We start from the raw sequence: 22,937 nt of genomic DNA on the forward strand, positions 1-22,937 counted from the left end.
CACAGCTAGGGAATATTGAGGTATGTTTACCTAAGTACAGCTAAAATCAAATTTGGCAGCTGCTAGAAATGGATGGCAGCACTTTGCAAAAGGCACTTTGACAGTGGCAGCTGCTTTTGTGACTTGTCTCAGAATCCACTTTCTTAAATATCCATCAGATGGGGAGTATTAATTCTGGGAGGCTCTTTGAAGTCTAACACACAAAAAGTGGGTAGAGCTATGGTAGAGCTATGTCACTTGATCACTGTAACCATTTCAGAATAGACCACTCATAATCTCAGGGTAAGAGTTAGTAAATTATATGCTTTCTATTTCAATATTTTGATTTTAGTTTTATAGCCCCAGTCATGTTTTAAGCCAAGAATTATTCCCTCAATGGAACAACTGGAGAAATGGCTCAGACTTATCCTTCCAGATAAAATGATGCTTTACATTGTACTCAGGAACTGATTATCCTCATTATACTCATTTGTTAATGAACTCTCTTTCAAGAAAGGCTCAAGTAGTTGTAGTAAAACACCCAAAACGTTATTTAATATTCCTGCCATTTCACTTTTCTGAAGGAAATATTAAAAATTGAAGAAGTGGCTCAAAACACACAGGAAGATCAAATCTGGGAAATTAATTATTACACATAGATTGTAATGGATGTAAAATGGGTATCTGAGAGCAAAGAAGGGGAAATTAACTTTGTTTCCACATTATTGCTTAATGGAGGCTGACTTTAGAAAAAATCCTACCCTGGTCAAATTGGAGAAAATTTCTTTTACTTGTGATCCCTTTAAATGAATAGGCAGGGAAAAAAATCAAGGACAGACTGTATCTGGATTGATATCATAGTTATTTTCCTTCCAGGAAATGTGTCAGATGCTCAGGTAACTAGGACAAGCTGTCAAAGAATAGAAATGTTTAAAAGATCTCAGTGTTCATAAAGGCTAAAAGGTGATGTTATTGCTTCTTGAATCCTTCACTTCAAAAGGAATTTTAATTTGCCATCTGGTGGAATCCACATGTTGAATATTTTTAAATTATTTTAACACTGAGTTAAACTTTGCACTTTCATTTTCCTGTTGTAATTGTGTGTATTATACGTGTCCATGTTAATATAAAACTGGGTCATTTGTTTTTGAGTTTCTGCAATTCTTGAGGACTGACTGACTTCTAAATTTTACATATCAGAGTCTACTTTCCCAGCATCTTTTTCAGCCCCACCACTACCAGGTCACATCACAGAGGAAAGGGCTTCTTACATTATCAACTCGGTATCTGAAGTAGCTGAGTTGGTGCTGTCACTGAATTTTTGGGATTGGAAGGGACTTCTGGAGATGATCCACTTCAACCTCCCTGCCAAGGCAGGGGTACCTGGAGCAGGTGACACAGGAATGTGTCCAGGTGGGGCTGGAATGTCTCCAGAGAGGGAGACTCCCTGACCTCCACGAGCAGCCTGTTCCACTGTTCTGCCACCTCTGTGCAATGAAGTTCTCCCTCGTGCTGAGCTGGAGCTTGTTGTGTTTTACTTAATGGCCACTGCTCCTTGTCCTGTCACTGAGCATCACTGAAAAGAGTCTGGCACCATCCTCTGACACCTCCTGCAGATATTTATATGCATTAATGAGACCCTCTCTCAGTCTTCTCCAGACTAAACAGGCCCAGCTTCTGCAGTGTCTCCTTATAAAAGTGATGCTCCAGACCCTTCATCATCTCTGTGGCCTCCACTGGACCCTCTCCAGTGGCTCCTTGTCTTTCTTGGACAGTGGAGTCCTGGCTCAGCTTTGGTGCATCATGAGTTTGCATCTCTTCACTGCCAGGTGTGAAACCAGCAAGTGTCAGAAGGGGAGCACAAAGCCAAAAATGCTTCATCCTCAGTCTGTGCAACCTGACAGTTCCATGAAAGGGGATTTTTTTTTCAACTATTTCAATATATTCCCTCACTGGAAACGGAAGGGAAAAAGAAGAAGAAGAAAAAAAAGCAATTTCTGCAATGCCAGTTGCCTGGACAGCAGCAAGAGCTGCCGTTCATTAATCCTGACGTACCCTGCCCCACCAAGCACTAGGTGTAAACGGCTGCAACCTTTAAACTGCTTCCTATGCTCTCTATGATCCACAACTGCAGCACCAAACATCGCTTAAATGTATTCCCCTGACACCAGACTTGAAGAAGAAATAGCTTGGGGTAGCCAGCGGAAGCACAGACCATGACAACAAGGAGAAAAAAGCTCTATTTATATCTCTTCCTGCTGACACATGGAGCAGCACACTCTTCATTCAAGCATACACACAGCTGCTCAGTGGCTGGAATTTCTGCATGGAGCAGCTTTGAGGCTCGAGGAAGTGCAGTCCAAGCAGATATTCTCTGTACCAAGGAGGAAAGACAGCAAAAGGATGCTTTGAAATGCTCTGGTTGATCTAATTTGTTCTACTCACCAGGGAGGCACACAATTTGATATTCAAAAACATGTGTGAATATTTCCTGAAACTAGCACGAATATTTAATACCTCTTCTTGCAAAAACAAGATAATCATGCCTGCAGATCTTCCACAAGCAGCTATGGACCATTTTTGCCTCAGCAATCATCCGATTTGCATCTCTAGTGAAACAACTCAGTGAACAGGCAAACAGATTTTTATCTCTGTGCTTGAGCAGATCTGCTAATTGCTTCAAGCTTAAAGTGTCAGTCTTCAGGCAGGGACAATACCTGGAGAGGGGACCGATATTTAGGCTCAAGAGCAAATACCAGAGAGAGACTCTTCATCGGCATCTGTAATGATAGCACAAGGGGGAATGGATCCAAAATTAAATAGGGGAATTTGAGGTTACAGGAGACATTCTTCCCTGGCAGGGTGGGCAGGGCTGGCAGAGGGGGCCCAGAGCAGCTGTGGCTGCCCCTGGATCCCTGGCAGTGTCCAAGGCCAGGTTGGACACTGGGGCTTGGAGCACCCTGGGATGGTGGAAAATGTCCCTGCCCATGGCAGGGGGTGGAAACAAGAAGATTTTTAAGGTCCTTTCCAACCCAAACCATTCTGTGATTCTATACTTCTACTGATATGAGCCATACAGCGTTTAGAGTCAGAGAGAATCAATTAACAAAAATTAATTATGATGGATTTACTCTCTTCTTATTTTGCAGGAGCCAGAGCTTTCCCTTGGCACGTTTTTTAGACATGCAAACGCAACTTAAAAAAAGAAGTGAGAGGGAAAGCCAACAATATGACAACAAAACAATTGTTTGCAACTACTGAAAATACCGTGTTAATTGCTCAGCTGCTCTCTCCGAGGCCTCAGACTTTCACCAAAACAAACCAAGTAGTACTAAGTGGGGTGGTTCCTGAGGAAGCTCAGATAAACTCATTAAGCAATGGACATAGCAGGAATCTTCTGTTTCTCCTTCCACCCAAAGTCTCCTGTTTGTACAAATATGTCTGCAACCTCACCCAAACCTGCAGAGCTTTCTTAGGGCAGCCACTCTTCCCTCTCTATAAATAACTTCGGAATCAGTTCATACTCCTCCCAGATATCCTTCCCACTCCTGCCTGCAGCTTTGATTTCATGCTTGTCTTCAGAAGCAAGAGTGAATCACCCATTTCCTGCCTCCTAATCCTCACTCTGTCACAAAACTCTGCAGCTTTTCTGCTGCTCCTCCAGGTAATTCTGCTTTGAGCTCAGTAAGAAAAGCTACATTAAGATAGAAAAATGCTGAGCAGGTGGCACTACCATAGTGTAACACACAGAGAAAGGAAACATGCTTGTTCCCTTGTGGCTGCCGTATTTTAAATACAATTAAATAATGGAAGTGCATAAATTACAGCCTGGATTTTCTCATGTAGTCTCTTCTCCCCATGTGGGGTAGAAAACTCCATGTGAGATTTTAGTGTCTCCAGCCTTTGCAATGTGGAATCATGTCATACCCATTCAACTTTGACAGGTGACTTTATTTTAAAAGTATCAGCAGTTTTGTGAGAATCTCAGGTTTCACATGGGAATAAAGAAGCCCCAAACCTTAAAAAAAAAAAAACAAACCAAATTTTGGGTGTTAGCACACCAGAAAGCAAACAAAAGGAAGTCACTTGGGGCTTAAGTTTTGAATGTCTGGGATTGGCAGCATAGGACTGACTCAATGCAATTTCATGGTCTGTTAATCCATCCTGTTCCCTACACCATCATGGATTTAATAACAGGTGCTTTCCCCTACCCAGGCATCTGTGACAACCAGAACATGCTGCAGAGAAAGCAACTGCCTTCATAAATCTCAGTCCAGTCAATGAAGAGTTCATGTCTGAGAATCACAGAACTGCGTAATCAATAATCATGGTCTGCAAGACAGAAAAATACCTTCTGATGGCTTCCTTCAAAGCTGTGCACCAGATTCTGGATTCTTTTTCAGTATTTCAGGATTATGCAGCTTCCCTAAAGGCTGTGTGGACCAACACTGTTATCCTGCATAACTCTATCTGGCACTTGACCTGAATATGTTTCTCCCCATTAGGCAGTGACATTCTCATCTGGAAACTCTTATTTGTACATTCAAATTGTTGTCTCAGCATACAGGTGTACTGGAGTTATTCTGAAAATCCAGATATGTGTGATGCTGTCTGTATTTAAAAACGGTGGTTATTAGCATGATGTGGAACCTTTCACTTCCACATTCCAGAATCTGCTGCACCTTATTTCTCCCAGCACATGGGTTATGAAGTGATCAGTCTCTGCCAAGTGGTGGGGCCAACCTCAGCAGGGAAAGAAAGACTTATTAACACCTAAATAAGAATTAGACAGTGGCTGCTAGCCTGGATTCTTCCAGGATGAAGCAGGTTTGCAGAATTTCTGCCCAGCACCTCTTCTGAGCAGCAAACAGGAGACCTCACTGCCAGGTGCAACCATTTGTTCCCTTTCACAAATACTGAATTGACCTCGACACCCAAATATTCCACTTATCTTAATTCTTGTGGTGTATTTGTTGTATTTGCCATGAGAATTGCAAAGTCTCTGATCACATCTTCTGAATGGGAAAAAAAAAAAAAAAGCCTGCAACAGCTGCCACTTTGCAGACCTAATAAAGGCCATTCAAACCAAAATCATCTCTTGTCTTCTCAGCTCCCCTGGGAAAGTAAAACTTTGTCTACAGACCAGAAAGCCAAAAATTCAGCATATGGCAGAGCAGAAAGCAAGTTCAGCTCCATAAGAACAATTATTTGCCAATTCCAAGAGTAACACACTGAGTATCTGAGCTGACCTTAACTATTAATCTAACACAGGATGTGAGTAGTTGTGCTTCCAAAAGTCACAACATGTTCACAAAAATTAATGCCACAGAATTAGCACAGCTCCACTTTTAATCAATAATTACTCAGAAGCACAAAATGCCCACTTCTCTCATTTTGTGCACGCTGCATGATGGCTGCTAGAGTTTTTGAAGGCTCAAAAGCTGCTCCAGCATTACATGATCACAGAATTAAACAAAATCAAATCTATAATCTTTACAGCTTTAGAAAAAGTTGGGAAAGGGGGGGTGGAGGAAGAAAAAATAATCGTAAGTCTAATGACGTAGAAAAAAGAAATAAGTTTAATTTTTTAAAAATTAGATTATCTTTACTGAGCTCTGTACATGGGGTTGGTAATTACTTTTTTAGGATCTTCTCAAGTGCAATGCTCTGCACAGCTCAAAGGAAAGGTTATTGCCATGAACCCAAAAAGGTAGAGCAAATATTTAATTACTGTTTTCTCCAACTCCCAAGCTGTACCTCAACAGTAGAACTCAATCCAATCTTACCCACTTTAGCCAGAATCCATCAGCGTATTACCTAAATCCCAAGCAGTAGGATCAAGGACTGATGAAATGTTTGGGGGGAAAAAAATTCTTTGGCTTTCTAGGAACTGCGTATCATTTTGGAAAGACATCAGCTAGGTTGGGTGATTGAGCTAAAAAAAAAATTTAAAAATACACAGATAATTGGGCTGTCCCATTAAGAGCCTCCTCACCACAACCTCAGCATTTTAGTTTTTTAACAGGAGCAGGTGAGAGGATGATGGTCAGCCCATGTAAGAAAAGAACAATCCCTTGCTTGAGCAGCCTCACTTTCCATGGAAAGCACTGGATAAACATTCATGGAAGCTTTTCCCTCATTTCCAGGACTGCAGCTGGCTACATACCCCCTACACCCACTTCTAGGGTATGATATGAGAATTCTTCTCTGGGCTTGCTATCTTTCCAAATAAAGGTAATTCAGTGACATTGGGTGCTATTGAGATGTCTAGTACCTCTAGTGTCTGCACATATCAATACTTTTTTTTTCAAGCCCTAATATCCTCAAGCACTTACTCCCAGAAATGCCTCCTAAAAGCTGAGGCAAAGACAGACAGACAGTTCTGTGTGACAGAACAGAGTCCTGGCACCACAGTCAGGAAACACTGCCTTGGGCAGCTCACTTTGTCCTCACACGGTGGAAATAGCTGACATTTTTATCAATGGGTTGCCAGTGATGATTCTCAGCTTACCCACACATTTTAAAATAATTATTTAGTTGTGGATTTGCTTTCTAATTGTAATGAAGATAGCACTTCCCTTTCTTCACACACTCTGTTCTTTCTATGCTGGTATTGCTGCATCTGATGACCACTGCATTTCAGTAGTTTCATGAACAGTGGACTCTGTTTTGACTTCAGCTCCCTCTTGGAAACATTCTTAGAGGGTGTGGGAAGGGGAGGGAGAACACAAATCAGTTCTCCCTTCTCTCTTGTGGACATGCTCAGGCAACACTGCAGCCACATGCAAGAGTGACTCTGCCTATTGGATAAATTCCAAATAACAGTCTCATGGTTAGTGGGTTTCTTCCCCACAGCCTGCGCTCGCCCACCAGCCATTAAACATTAATACAACATTTGGTTGGTTCTCCAACCTGCCATTGCTTCATTTAATACATCAGCATTGCTGACTGCATTGCAGCTGGCAGCACAGTCCATCTGAGATGGAACTGGTCATTGATCAGGCTGCCCACATGGCAGCTGAATGAATGAATGAATGAATGAATGAATGAATGAATGAATGAATGAATGAATGAATGAATGAATGCCTGGCAGCAATTTGTGGGGAGGATATCTACTGAGGCTGGCTGGGTCTGCAAAATCATGCCGTGGGTGTCATCATCCCACATTTCCACATTATCAGGTGGGTTCTGGTTTGGTTAAGACTGGATGACTGCTTTATCCAGACTCTGAGTAAATATTTTTCTATACCCAATATCAGTGCTGGTCTTTCCCAGCAAAGGGCAAATGTTATAGTCATGGGTCTGGGTATTTTCCCTTCCAGCTGCAAAACAGCATTTCCAGTACTGATGGTAAAACTACATGAATAACAGTGAAAAAGGAACTTGGTGAACATAATTCAGCTGATCTCTTTAATTACCTGCTCAAGGAAATGACAAATTAAATGTAACACATCACTTCTCTCCACCAGAATTTGCTTGAGCTCACAAGTTTGTGTGACCAACTGGGATGCTATCTATCACTGACACCACAGGAGACTAAAGGTCAACCAAAAACTCATCTTTTTTTCCCCCGATTTTAGTTTCTTACTTGTCTAACTTGATAAAGTATAGCTGTAACTCATCTGCATTTTACCTGTAATTTCTAAATTTGATGTATCAAGTGCTGCACTTCTATCTTCTTCAAGCAGATTTCTATCCAACATTCTAGTTCATAAATATACTTCAGACCCAACAAATTTTAGAAGAAATAATACTTTCAGGGGGTTACTGTACTTCTTCAACCCCTTACCAAATAATTATTGGTTTTGGACATAGTATCTCTTTCATTGTTTGTGTTTTACTTGCTCAGATAATGAAAGTCTTTATCTTCCTGTGCTTTTCATTATCCGTTCTGATCAACTCTACAAGATTCCTCTTTCTGCCTTATTTTCACAAGTCTGATTCTCTACCAGCACAGTCTTTTGTTCTGCAGTTCCAGGCATTTAGTCTGTGGCATCCCTAACCCCTTTGGTGCCAGTTTGAGTTCTCAGCAGCAGCTAATTGAGTTGCAAACCCAGCCTGCACAAGCCTTTTCAGGCAGAGGGGTTCCCTGAACCAGCTAATTCTATAGTCAGAGGAGATCTGAGAGAGGGCTGGAATATATGGCAAGAACTAAAAGAAAAAAAAAAAATCCCAAGATTTCATACAATAGCCTGGATTAGAAGGGACCTTAAACCTCATCTCATTCCAAACCTGTGCCATGGGCAGGGACATCCCCACTACACCAGGTTGTGCCAAACCCCACCCAGCCAGGTCTTGAACACTTCCAGGAAGAGACCAAGACAGGTAAAAGCTGACAGGGAACAACATAAAGCCATTCACTTAGTACACATAATCTCCCTGCAATGCAAACTCTCCCTAAAGTTGAAACACAGCTCTTCCTAAATATTCAAATTACTTGCAGGTGAAACTACAGACATCAGGACTGAAATCAGCTTCAAACTGGTTTATGCAGCTTCTCTCCATCTTCCACTGAGGAAGGAAAAAAAAAAAAGAGAAAGAAGAGGAACAGCAGCAAAAATCTGTCATGCTCATGATATCTGTGCTTTACAGACTAGGGATTTGTATTTTGGTTTCCTAGCAACTCTGAAGGCAAATTCAGCAGTGATTTTACACTGAGCACCAGTTACAGGGTTGCTTCAGCTCTTTTCACAGACTTCAGAATCTTTAAATGCCTCCTCCTCTCCTCTAATGTACAAGTAGAGTGCAATTTTAGGCTGAGTGGTGGATTAGTAACACCTCCATTTTACTTTTACCTATATTCCATCCTCTGATGATTTTTTACTTCACACAGAAAAAACATGATTAAGAGCTCTTAAACTAATATTTAATCAAATTGGTCAGGGGAAATGAACAAATGGAGAGGAGAATCTGCAGATTACAATGAAGTTATCATCAAAGAAGATCAAAGCCAGAGCTGACCTCACATCATAGCTACGAAGGACCCAGATGCAGTTTCTGCAATGTCTGTTACAAAATCTTACCATCTATGAATGGTAAAAGGAAAAAAAAAAACAAATCCAGGCGAGAATAATGAGGTTAATTCTACACCTTGATGAGCACTAAGCTTTTAAAACTCTATTTGGCCTATAATTTCAAGATTCATAAAAATGCATCAAGAAATAAGCACTGGGAGCATCAGTATTTATGGCTGGGAATATATTTTCCACTGAGCACGGCTCCAAAGCTGGCAGAAATGCTGCGAGCTTTCCACCACACTGTCCAGCCAAGAGGCCTCAGAGAAGATCAGAAGCTGACCTGCATGGATTTAGTCTGCAGGACCCACTGGCCTCCCTGCCGGGGCTGCCAATTAGTTCCAGTGGTGATAATGTTTTCTGAGATGTGGCAAATTGCCAGCGGGGAACTGGATTAAGATCACCAAATGACTTTGCCTGTCAGCCCAGAAGTAAAGCAGTTCTCTTTTCCATTTGCAGCTCTTCTGGGTGGCTTCAGCTGCAGAAAGCCTGTGCACCAGGAAGGATGCACTGATTTACAGTGTGGAACAGGGATGTGCTTTGTTCTGTCTCCAGACTTCACTGCTGAAAATAGTTTTAGTGTCTAACTGCACCTGCACTCTTCAGGGGGGAGAAAGGGACCAAGAACATGTGTGGTCCTTGAGAAACTCTGTCACCTTTCTTGCCCCACAGAAAATAAGTGAAATTAAAAGCAAAACGTGATGTTCCTCCCAGTGCTTTATTTCTCCTAACTGAAGTCTGGAGATAAATAATGTTTTTAATTTATTTTAATTCTTTGATTTGCAGCTACACATGTGGGAGGCTCTGCTACCTACTTAGCATAAATCTGCGGCAAGATAATAATCTGCTGAGAACAGGTAATTTTCCCCGTGAAGAGATGACATTAGACATGGTAACTAGAGAGAACAAATCACCTGGAAACCAAATCAGCAGGGTGGCACTGGCCCACTCGTCCTGCTGATAGTCTGTGCACCTGCAGTCACAGGGTTTTTGAGAGAATTTATCCTCTACCTGTGACTTGTTATAAGTACATAATATATATTGGCTTTTTGCAAATATTGAAATGAATGCTGTATGTATAATGTTGGGAAACTTTGCTGTATGAATATAGTTTCTTTTAGCACTGCTATTAACAAAACTTAAAAATAGTAGTGTGATAAATATATTTTTTTTGGACTATAACATGGTGATGGAAAAAGATTTTGTTCATGTAACTAACTCAGAGAGTGGTTAAAAAGATAATCAGGAAATTCTTCACATTCTTGGATTATTGGTGATGGACATCAGAACCTCAGGGAAGGAATTTATTGATCTTGTGTTATCAGGGAATACTGACAAGATGGAGCCACAAGTAGAAATTAAAAAAAAAAAAGTTTATTTACAGGTTGGGGGGGGATGATGAGTTTGAATAATGCATGAAGATCTATGAATATGCAATATGTTGATGCATTTAAAGAAGTGTTTTCTGAATTAGTGTGTGCTCTTGGCTAAAGGCCAAGCACCCAGCCATAAGAACTTTTTGCTTTATTGTTTGTCTCTTATTGTCTTTTATTAAACTTCTTAAATTTTACCAGGAAAGTGAAGCTCGTTTTTTCCCACTGATATTTTTGAATGCAGGTATTTGGAAAGGACACTGCTGCCATGGGAGCCTGTCTGCTTCTGTTCAGGGATGACAATAGGAGCAGTCTGGAATGGTACAGTGTGAACAATCCAGCTGCTGTAATTATTAATTATGACCACTTCACCACCACTATGGGTGTGCAAGTTAATTTACCACTAAAATGACAGTCTCTTGCTCCTGGGAACATTCTGGATCACAAATGCAGCACAAAGTAGTGAAAAGCAGAGAGCAGGAGGGAGGAGAATGTACTTTGCCATCACAAATCCCAAGATGTGTTTAATGCAGAGTGTTCCTTGGTAAAGAAAATTCAGGTTTGGATTTTGGTTCTTAAAAGCAAAGTTGTAAGGTCTAGATGCAGAGTTTGAAGGAAAGTCAGGGGAGGAATTGTTTGTTCTGCATTTTTCTCAATATTAAACACAAAATGTTTAATATTTATTTTCCCATTTTTCGGTCACTGCCTTTGGTCAAAACCACTTTCATTTTATTCTCTCTTACAACATTCTTCCTTTAAACTCAGCTACTATATCCAAGCGATTATGTGGAACAAAAATATCAGAAAATTTAATCAAAAGAACTAAAGAAGGCTCAAGGCTTTCCTGATTGTTCATAATCTGTATTCTGGATTTTCAAGTGCCTCTCAATGCATCAAAAATCTGCATATGAAAAAACTGGTGAAATGACTTGAAGATCAGAGTTTGCATCTTGGAAAGAACTGTTTCTTTCTACGAGGTTTGAATAATTTAGCCAGAATAAGCCATCCAAAGGCCCAGGCACTAGGCCAAGGAGGTGTGGTTACAGGATAAGAAGGCAAAACCTAAAGCAAAATCCCTTGGCCAGCTCAAGTAACCACAGGGACAAATGCAGAGAGGGAAGGGCAGGGGACCTCTCTTGCCCTTCATTGTCTAAGTGAGCCTAAGGAGATTAGCTGAACAATTAGGGATCTAATTAGAGCCACTCCCAGCCAGGACAGCAGCCTGGTTCCATGTGCTTCAGTATTACACACCCAAGGTCTGACCTATAAATGGAATTTGAGCTCCCTTTGCAGCCCCTCAAATCCCACCTCACTCCGTGCCACAGGATAGCACCCACACCACAAGAGAGGCTGTGAATCCACCAGCACCAGGATTTGCTTGTCAGGAAACAAATCTTGCTTTTTTCAAAAACTCCTTCTCAGAGCAGCCCAAAAAGAAGTCACATAAGGCAGGCGTGAGACAGAACTGGGATACAAACAGCAAATTGTAGAAGGCCTTGGGGTGGAAGGGACCTTAAAGTTCACTTAGTTCCAAATCCCTGCCATGGCAGGGACACCTTCCACTGTGCCAGGGTGCTGCAAGCCCTGTCCAGCCTGGCCTTGGCCACTTCCAGGGCCCCAGGGGCAGCCACAGCTGCTCTGTGCCAGTACCTCACCACCCTCCCAGGGAGGAATTTCTTCTTAACATCCAACCCAAACCTACTCTCTTTAAGTTTGAAGGCAATCCCCTTTGTCCTGTCACTGCACTCCCTCATTCTTTGGAACCACTTGCCCTGTTCCTAGTAACCAGCTCAATGAAAATTAAAAAAAAAATGTAATACCATCATATTCAAACCCCTCTCAGTCAGTTCTGTTCTAGCTCCAGTCTCCACAGCTTTGCTGTGGGATGACCTGCTGCTGTTCACTGCTTTGTTCTGGTCACCTCTTGGTGTCTGACCCCAGCACTGCTGAGTGGGGACATCCAGGCTGCTCCAAGTCTCCTTTGTGCTCTCTGAATCTGTTCTATCCACCCGTGCAAACAGAAGCAGCACACTCTTTTTCTCAGCAGAAACACATAGGAACAATTTCCACAAGACCACAAAGGGTTTCTGGTGTGTTTTTTTGGTTTTTTTCCTTCCTAATCAACCCATTTATTTTGCTAGTTGCGTGTGCATGCTAAGAGGGGATGCTTTTAGGGATGGCTGACTGTAATTATATAAGACAAGAGCAGAGAAGCTGCATTCAGATTCATTTCCTCCACAGCCAGAGCCTTGATTTTCTGAGAATTAAATCCCCATAATGAAGGGGAAGCCTTTGTCTGCTGCTATTGCTGTTTTACATCTCTCATTACACCCTCTGAGTGAACACAAGTAATGACTGAATGATTTTAGGATTTAGCTCTTGAAGTAAAATCAGCATCTCTAGGTCAACGTTACATAAAGAGCCAAAATGTGTGCTGGAAAAACATGCACATATTGCTTTCTTTGCCTTGTGCAGCCCTGCTCTGTTCTGGAGTCTCAACAAAACCAGGGTACAGCCAAGAGATCAGAGAGGTTCACAAGAGAGAATCATCATTAGAGAATCATGGAGTGGCTTGGGTTGGAAGGGGCCTGTGCTGGTTTTGCATTAATTAGTTTCTAAGTAGTTCACAATTACAAATACACAGGCAACTACTATTTGTGAAGAATAAAACCACAAAAAACCTGGTTTTCTCCTCTTGTAAAAAACTCCCCATAACCTAAAAAAAATACTCCTCTCCCTAAAATAAACTAAAAAAAATTTCATTCTTAAATTAATAACTAACTAAAACACTTCTGTACATTCTTATTTTTTAAAAAAGTAATCTAAAAATTGTATTCCAAATTTATTATTCCTCTGTTATGAATAAAAATTTTCTTTACACCCTTTAAATTTTAAGCCTGCCTTATTTTTGCTCCTAATCCTATCTCACAACAAAAAATATATTAAAAATAATAAATCTAAATCACTACAGGGCCTTAAAGACCATCTCATTCCGACCACCTACCATCAGCAGGGACACCTTCCACTATTCCAAGTTGCTCCAATCTCCATCCAACCTGGCCTCCAACACTTCCAAGGATGAGGATTCACCGTTTCCCCGGGCTACTTGTGCCAGTGCCTCACCAATTTCAAAGGAAAGAATTTCTTCCTAATATCTAATTTAACCCTACTCCCATTGTGAAGCCAATGCCCCTTTCCTGTCACTCTGTGCTCATGTAGAAAATGTCTCTCCAATGGCCCGGAGGAGCAGGAAGCAGCCTCTTTAAAAGCAGGGCTTGGGAGCTGCTAAAGGTCAGACTTCCCAGGCAAAGGGTGAGAGAGCACTGCAGTGAAACTGGAGGGCTGAAGCAATAAGTGCACAGTGCTCAGCAAGTCCTGACCCGCTGGGCTCTGCGTGGCTCAGCAGGCTGGAAAGGAGCAGGGAAGGAGAGCCCCAGCACAGTGTCACAGTGCTCTCATTCTGCATTCACTCCAGCTGCAGGGACAGCATTTTGGGGCCGGGTGGACGCTGACCACATGCCCATAGAGAACTCTGTGATGAGAGTTATTTTAATTTTCCTGGTTTTCCTCTTTTTAAACCGGGATAATGAACGTGCCCTTTCCCTTGTGGTCCCAGACTTTGTCTGCCCCGCTCCCGTCAGTGGCAGGTTCCTCAAGGCAAGGCTTGTCTTGTGCTGTTTGTATGGGCTCTGTGCAGCACCATCTGACCTGCGAGGCACTGCCACGCTACAGCATTAACAACAGACGCCCAAGCAACGCCTGCCTACAAAAATAAACACATGAAAAATACATTTATGACCCTTGTGCACAGCAAAGTGCTGCGCACAGGCAGACATCCATTAAGAGAAGATTCAATATCACAGAGTGGTCTGGGCTCCCTCAGCCTCTTTTCTTCTTCCACCGCTCACAATATAAATACACTCACAATTTCTTAGGATTACTTAGAAACATCCTTGTTTTATCCATCTATTATCTATCAGAGAGTGAATTGTGTATTGCAATAGATAACGGGGTTAAACTTCATCTGGGATCATAAATACCATAGGCTGTTTTAACATTTGCTCGAGTATATTTTCTTTAAAAAAAACCCAGCCAAACAAAAAACCTAAACAGAATAAAATTAAGCCCACAGCAGTAGGCAAAGAGATAAAAAAACCAACCCCCAGACCATGCACACAAAAGCGAGGCACAACAAGGGAATAAATAAAGCAACTGTAACCTCAAGTGGAAACAATTTGATTACCATCAATTCCCTGAAGTACTGACCAGATAAACACTTGTTTAGTTTATAAGCTCTGACAAGATCACAACCCAAGGTAGTACAGCAGCAAGGGAAGGATTTTCTATTTATTTCTTGAAACTGCTGAGAAAATAATAAAGACAGGAATCAAAATCCATGTCTTCTGTGTAGCTACAAAATATTACCAGTAGGCAGACAAGGCAAACTCACTGGTATTGAAGATCACAAGGAGCCACATGCCTAAAGCAATGGACAGTGAAAAAGTTGCTTAGATTTGAAAATCCGACTTTATTACATTTATAAAATAATTTCCTACCAGATGTCTAAGAACTAATCACATCATCTGGCAAATGTTATATCTGCCTTCCCCCAACCCTTTTATTTTTTGGCTCAGTTATGAGAAATATTTTAATTTTTTAAGTGCAAATTTAACCTCCATTTTGAAGAAGCAAAAAGATTATTACAGGAAAGGATGAATTAAGTAGACAAGGAGTTATTGCTATTAAACTTTCTCCCAGTGCCTAAATATAGAAATTACAGCCAGATAAACTGCTTACATAAAATCTCTTTATCACTTCTTAAAATGATGAAGTCTGGAGCTGCAGCAGCTTCTGTCCACAATTTCAGAAGGCTTTTTCCATGTTATTCAGTCACAGAAAACCTCTCGCCTTTTGCCCCCTTTTATTTCATTCCTGGTTTCAGAAATTTTGCGGGTCCCCTGGGTTATTTACATTTTAGCTGGGGCTGCCTTTAAGAAACCGGCATTGAAACAATCACGTCATGTGGGAATCAGAAATTGGACTTGATCTCCAACTGGGAAAATTCAACAACTGGTTCCAGTCAGGGACAAATGTGGTCCTAACCCAAATGGAAGGATGCACATACACAGGGACTGGACTGAATGATGAGATGCACAAATGCATCCTGGGCCTGATGAGAAATGGAAATTCTTCCAACTATTACATGTAGCAGGTGAAATCAAGAATTTGCCATCGTACATGAAGACACAAACTCTTCCAAGACCATTATCTTTGACAGTCAAAATGAACACAAAGTCTCATTCAAATATATGAAGTCAAAGAGACCACACAATTTAGAAGTTTCCAGCATTAGCCTTTTCCAAATTCTGATGAGTCCTATCATTTTTTTCCTTACACTGAGCCTTCAAGGGCTAAGGAATTAAATCTCTCATCCATGTCATCTCATTTACTTGGTACACCCTGCTGAAAAATAATGGACCCCTTGATAAAGACCACAAACACTATTTCAGGTCAGCCACGAGGGTTTTGCAGCTAAGAGAAAAATAAATTAACAGAAAGTACATTTAACTTTAGCCAAGTCATGACTGCAGTTTCTGTATAATGCCATCTATCAACCCCTCCTCTCTTTGCTCATTCTGCTGAACAGAAATCTAAACTAACCTATTAATTTACCCAGTCCTGGCTCCAAATGCTGAAAGCCCAAAGTGCTGGTTCAACCATACTTTGGATGGGGTGAGGCAGATGAGCTCCTGGTCATAACAGTCATCAGCTTGTAAAAAAATAATGGATCAGAATGTCAAGCTGCATCTGTCATAAAAATATGTATTTTTGACATGCTCTTTTGAAAAAGTCCTTTTGATTTCCAAATGCTTTTCTTCAGTCCAAGTAGCATTTGAAATTCTCACTCCTCTCCAGCTTCCATCGGGCTGTCAAAATGAGAAGCATTTATCCCTGAAAATTCTTAGTTCACTATGAAATATTGAAAAGGTGATGTGGGACCAAGCTGGCGACCTACATTTCAACATCCCCGAAATAACAATGCAGAGGAGAGACAGTGGACAGGTGAGCAGGAAGAGACCAAAGTCATTAGATGAAAGGACAAAACAAGAAAAAATAGAAGGAGAGAGGTACATACTTGGCAAACCAGATAGGTAACAAGAAAGGAGTGAAAATGGAGTAAACAGAAGTGAAAAGCCAAAAAGAGCAGGAAGTGTGCAGGAAATGTCCTGGGAATAAAAGGTTCTGGGAGTAGGGGCAAAACTGAGGGCTGTACATCATGTTGAAGGTCTCAGCAACTGGCTGGAATTGACTTGAACAATTTGGTCAATGACCAAAATCTAAATGTAAAATAAAAGAAAGGGATTTTACCTTATATAGCCCTTGCAGATTATTTCTATTTCAGTTTAGGTCGTTGCACTGCATCCACACAAGTAAGCTGGCATGATTTCCTTCCCCAGACTCCACTGAGCTGATAGATACTACAGCTTCAAATAATTACCTCAGTGTGCTGTAAGGCTGTGATTTTTTTCCATGATTCAAGAGGCTGTGGACCAAATCTCTGTGATACTTCCCTACGAACCCTTAGGAACTGCTTAGGACCTTCATTTTGGGAATACATTCAATCACCTGGTTTGAAGACTAATTTTCATGAGAAACATAAATAAGTAGGCTGTTCTGTATTTCCCCTATTCTGTTCTTTAAAATATTACATATATTATCACAGTGTTTCTTAGACCACTAAAGGTACAAGTTTTTTGGCTAATGTTTGGCTTTCTATATATTTCTTTTGAAGGTTGGAATTATGAAATTCCAGAGAAAACTATTAATTTAAAAAACAGAGAGCGGCTGTAGATATGCACAGCTGCATTTTCCTGCTCCTTCCATTTTAAACAGCTGCAGCACTCTGCAACAAACCAAGAACCCAGTTTTGTATTCTGGGTTGCTAATTAGTCATTATCTTTTATAGCTTTAATCAATGAACTGCTAAAGCTAAGCCAGAGCAGTGCTGTTATTTGTAAATTAACCTTTAACAGTCTCAAAGAAACAGCACTTTCAGCTCCTGCACATTCTTTACTTGATGAGTCTTAATCACACCCCTTTTTTCTGTAGATGAGGAAGGTCATTTGAAGAAGAACAGAGATTCACTGGCATTTTAGGAAGAAATTCTCCTCTACTTACAGCCCCAGTGTAAAGCTATATCATATGAAATATGTTACAATTTAGGTCTCATCACCCTCTGAGTTATTTTCTTAGGCTCTTTCTCTTTAAACTGGATTTTTGGAAGGCTAAGAGCTTGGTCACAGTACTGTGGGACCCTGCAGCTTCTCCTGTAATGTCTGCCTGATTTCAACACCAGTGTCTGTTCCAACACTGCGACTCAATCCCCCTCATGTTTTTCATCCCTTCTGTGCTGATGTTGCATGGACTCAAAGATGCAGACAATGTCAAGTGGTTATTCCATGAAAAGAACAACTCCAGTGCAGCTTTCTGTCCCACTCATCACAATCTCTTACCCAGCCCCAGGGTTCCAATCTTCTTTCCAGTGACTTGTGCTGAGTCGTCACTTAAAAGATTGACACTGTGCCATTCCCAGGGCTACCTGCCTCCTGTAGACCTTCCAGAATCTCTTCCAATTGTTTCTCTCTACCAGATCCTCTGGGTTCACCTTGCTATACAAGATTTTTACTGGTGTCCCTTCTCATGCCCTCAGGTTGCTCTGCTCAGGTCTCTTCCTCCTTGCATTATCATCCTGGAGCTCATCTGGGCCCTTCTCACAGTTTAATTGGAATGAGGTATCTCTTTCAGTTAAAATATTCTTATTCAGGTTGGATTTACTTGCTTGACATCCAAATTAGTCTGCGAGACAGAGAATTGGGAATGCCACAACTAACAGTGGATAATGATAATTATTTCTTTCCCTATCAAGGCATTCTTGGACAGTTTTCTTAAAATCCACACAAGAACTCCCAGTCCTTTCTTCAGTCTTCCCACAGTTATTCTGTTCACAACACCCTACCCCAAACCAGCAGTACAAAACTCACTAGGAAGACTGACTTTACTTTTCAGGAGATTTTGCTTATTTGACATATTTACAGTTGCTTCACATTTAGTTTTCTGAATTTATAACTTATTCTGCATGTCATGCTCCATCGGTGGACCTTGTCTGCATTCCAGGTGATTGCAGCAGGAACATTCCTCTGAGAGCAACACATTTTATTCCAGAAGGATAAAATTTCTTTTATTCCAGAGGAACTGCAGTTCCCAGTGTAAACCCAGAGCAGCCTAGGAGTATGTGGACAAGGAATAGCCCTAGCTAGAATGGCACATGTGAGAAGGTCACAGTCAGGAAGTAAGGAGCAGCAGGAAAAAGAGAATAAAACCAGGAAAGTTGTGAGACACAAAAATTTCAGACGAAAAGTGCTGAAAGATTCAGATTTGGGGTGATGAGATGCAAAGAGCTTTGCATAAAAGGGACCTTATTTATCATCTTGTTCCACCCCCCAGCCCTGGGACACCTTCCACTATCCCAGGTTGCTCCAAGCCCCATCCAACCTGGCCTTGGACACTTCCAGGGATCCAGGGGCAGCCACAGCTTCTCCGGGCACCCTCACAGAGAAAAATTTCTTCCTGCAGTGCTCCCAACCAGTCCATGATGGTCTGTCTGCTGTCCTGCTGTCCCTTGGAGAGCCCAGGCAGTGCAGACAGGCTCTGTTAAAATCACTGCACTGCATCCAACTGTGGGGCCCCAGCACAGGAAGGACATTGACCTGTTGGAGCTTTAAAAATCAGCATTACCACCTCTTCTCCCCAGCTAATTCCTTGAGAAAAGGAAAAAAAAAATAGCAGATATATTTAGAGGAATGTTACCACAGCAAAATCAGATGTACAAAATTAGTGCATTTTAGGATGGCATTTACCTAGGCAATCTTAATTCAGTCCCTTGTGCATATTTATAAGGGTAGACACTGAAATCCTGATTTCCTGAAAGTCCGTGGGCTATTTGACATGGATTTCAGAAATGCCAGTATTTCACCCACAGCTTCACCTACACACTTACAAATTTCAGATGCAGATTTTATAAGATATTTTCATCTTTTTACAGAGCTGTCTGAATGGAAGTCCTTTTATTTTCCCTTCCCTACACATGGGTGTGTGGCCCAGTGCCTTATTTACTGCACACACATAAAGTCTACATTGAATACAGGATTTGAAATGTCTCATGACTGTCTTTCATCACAAATCCTCATTGTTCTCCTGAGTCTTACATGTGCTATGAAAGCATCTTTAGACTGTTTTTGTGAAGCCTTTGAATTACATCAGTTCTGTTTTGTAGATTGGAACCAGCAGCACAGAGAAATACACATAGATTGGTCTAATGCCTACTAACTTTAAGATCTGAATTATTCATAAGTCTGATTTATTCAGAAATTGTCAGTGTTTTATGTCTAGAGCAAAATTTCTGTTCATCTTAGTTTCTGTTATGAACTCTCGCCACTTTTTGCCAATCAAGCTCCATTTATTCTGAGTTAGTTATCAAAAAAACAGAGTTCACACAGATTAGGGGTCATCTAAAGTTGGACAGAAATGCCAAAATTGCCAAAGGACATAGAGCAGAAAGCAGAAATCTGTTTTCACTCCCTGATCTCACCACGTACAATGTGAGGGACTAACAAGATGCCCCAGAGACCTAAACTCCAAGCCAGAGAGAGTTTGAACCTCCTTGTCCCACCTCACCCAGAAGTTTCCTGACTGCAAACCAACATTTGATTGGACTGGTGCCTAAGAAGATGCAAACACAATTTTTAAAATGCCAGTGAATCCAAATTCACTGCTCTTTTCATGGATGAAATATTCAATAAAGTCAACAGATCAAATAAGGACCAGGTCTTGCTTGGGCAACACATATTTGCTGAAAAAATGTGTGAAGATGTTTGAGTTCAGCTATATATCAGGAATTAAGGATTTACTGACTTAACACTTGATTTGTTATTACAGGTCTTGAACCTAAATCTAAAAAACAAAAGAAACCCTGAAAGAGATATCTCTGGGAAACTGAAGGCAGGATTCTAAAGAAGTGGCAGTAATTTGCTAAATATGTGGTTTACTGAGGCCACAAAAGCTAACACAACCATTAATCCTGAGATTTCTCCATTAAACATCTGTTTGTTATTAAGGATCAGGGACATCTAAAGCTTCTGGTTACAGAGAGAGGAGAAGAATATTATATGAAACCCACTACAAAAAAAAAAAAAAGAAAGAAAGAAAAAGAAAAGAAAAAAAAGGAGTTTTAATGTAATATCAGAGGAATTAATGATCCCTTGGGAGTGGACAAAGACAAAACAAAATAATCTTCTTTGTGCTGAGATGCAGTCATTGCACAGGTGACTCAAGTCATGGGAGGAAGCAGCAGTAAGAGCCTAGGGTTACTGCTGCTCAAACAAAGAGATGTTCAGGTTCCCAAAGCAAGTCTAAAATGACAAGACCCCAAATAGAACAGCAAGCAGGACTCCAGATAGTGGAACAGGGCTCTGGGACCCAAATGCCACCAGACCTCCTCAGATGACAGAACCACCCCACCTTTGCACATAGGTTCGGGTGCTTGGAAATCGGCAGTACCAGCAAGAAAACATGTGGGACAACGTTTGTGTCCATACTGAAGTGGGTATGAGGCAATGCACTGAGTGCTCAGTCAAGGATGATCAGCGCAGCCAAAAGCCTGAGGGAAGCCCTGCAAAGGTTAGAGTGTTCTTGTGGTGACATTTTCAAATGCAAGCTCAACAGTCACACACCATATTCTGTAAAGGCTGTGTCTTCCTGCAAAGCCTGCAGCAGAAGGAAGGGCACACAAACCCCAGCTGCTCATAGCCTGGGGCATCATTATATATTAAATTAATTCCAAATCTGTCTCTGCAAACAGCCCTTCTGCAACCAGTGCAGGTTTTGCTGGGCACCATTAATTTGTGGATGTTGTATCTGCGATTGTAAATCCTCAGGTTGCTCCTCAGTCATTTATCTAGGTGAAATTCCCATTGAAATAGAAAGAAAGGTTTGCACCAAAAAAGATTAAACGATGTAATTATAATTTTTGCTGCTGGAGACCCCACTTCCCAGCGTTTGAGCTGCCTCTGTGATATGAGCATCACTCCTCACTTGAATTCCTGACTGACAGTGCTCACAGAGCTGCCATACAGGGCTCATCACCCTACACAGGCCATCCACTGAGTTTACAGTTTACTTTGGACACGGCTGAAAACAGTGTCTGACTGCTCCTCTATGCCTCTATATTATTTCTGCTCCAAAATCAAAAGTGAGAATATTTTTTTTGTCTGCACTGCAAAACATCCAGGTGATTTTTTTTTTCTAAACTCCATGAGAACCTTCTGTCAATTCTTACTGACTGCTGTGAAGTCATCAGTCTGTGACAAAGTAAATGAAGCTACATTCTAAACCATGCTTTTTGTCATCATTTTGACAAGTAAACAACATTTTAGTTTCCATCATCATGTATTAGTGAATGGAAGTAGCTAGCAAAAAATTAGGTCTGATTTCACCACAGAAAAGTAAAATGAGAAGAGACATTCAAAGAGTCTTACTGCCTTTGTAAAAATAACAAAGGGAAAACTGATAAGCTCTTACCCCAGTTTTACTGTTCCTTTGAAATGGAGGGTAAACCAGCTCTGGAATACACACACCTGAATACACACATCAGAACTGAACCATTATTCCATTATTCCATTACACAAACCAGTAACCTTCAAAAGCAGGGTGAAAGCTGGGATCAAGGACTCTTATCTCCAGTGCTCATCTGAGACTGAGTAAGGAAAAATATGTGTTTTATGCTTTATTGCTCCACTCTATTTAGATTCCACATCTTAATTTACAATAACTTAATATGCAGACCACAGAATGTTCTGAGTTGGAAGGGACCCACAAGGATCATCGAGTCCAACTCTGAAGTGGATGGCTCATATCTCACACAGGGACTGAACCCACAACCTTGGGGTTATTAGCACCATGCTCGGACCAGCTGAGCTCATCTCAGGGTCCTCACTCAGAGACATAAAACAGAGGAAGAATTAAGTAGAAGCATTAGGATGGCTGCTGCAGTTAACATCAGTTCTTCACAAATATTCTGGATTTTCATATCCTTACCTGCTGTAGCACTGGAGACTGTTGGCCACTGCTGATCAGGCCCTGCTGGTCCTCCACGCAGGACTCCTGCCTCCTCCATATGCACAGCACTGGGTAAGCAAATATCACAGTTGGATTACACAATTCCCTTCAGCCCTGGACTTCACAGCATCTCCCTTTCCTGCCACTCTTCAAAGTTCCTAACTAGTTATCACTGTGCAGCTACTCCTACAGTACTGCATGATGTTAGCAGCATGAGAAGCAGCTGTTTTGACTTGCAAAAAATACCTTTGATTATTTACTAAAACCCAGTCGTGGAATAACTTATAAAACAAACACACCTGCAGGACACTTTGCTCTCACTGACTGGGAGTTATTAACAAGGAAGTGACACATCTTTGCTATTAGGATGTAGCAACATCAGGTAAATTATTAAAAA

The 22,937-nt window shown here is 41.2% G+C and overlaps 1 protein-coding gene across 1 annotated transcript in view; it reads right to left on the reverse strand.

Annotated features, from left to right (window-relative positions):
* The window catches only part of PCDHAC2 (protocadherin alpha subfamily C, 2), a gene marked incomplete at its 5' end in the record, with an annotated part of 47,674 nt that overhangs the window by 12,207 nt on the left and 12,530 nt on the right, over positions 1-22,937 (reverse strand). The window contains one exon of the mRNA XM_062502102.1: positions 22,520-22,608. Coding sequence (XP_062358086.1) covers positions 22,520-22,608 — 89 coding nt within the window. The remainder of the gene's footprint in view (positions 1-22,519; positions 22,609-22,937) is intronic.

Source organism: Cinclus cinclus, chromosome 14 (genome assembly GCF_963662255.1).
Source record: "Cinclus cinclus chromosome 14, bCinCin1.1, whole genome shotgun sequence".
Lineage (NCBI taxonomy): Eukaryota > Metazoa > Chordata > Aves > Passeriformes > Cinclidae > Cinclus > Cinclus cinclus.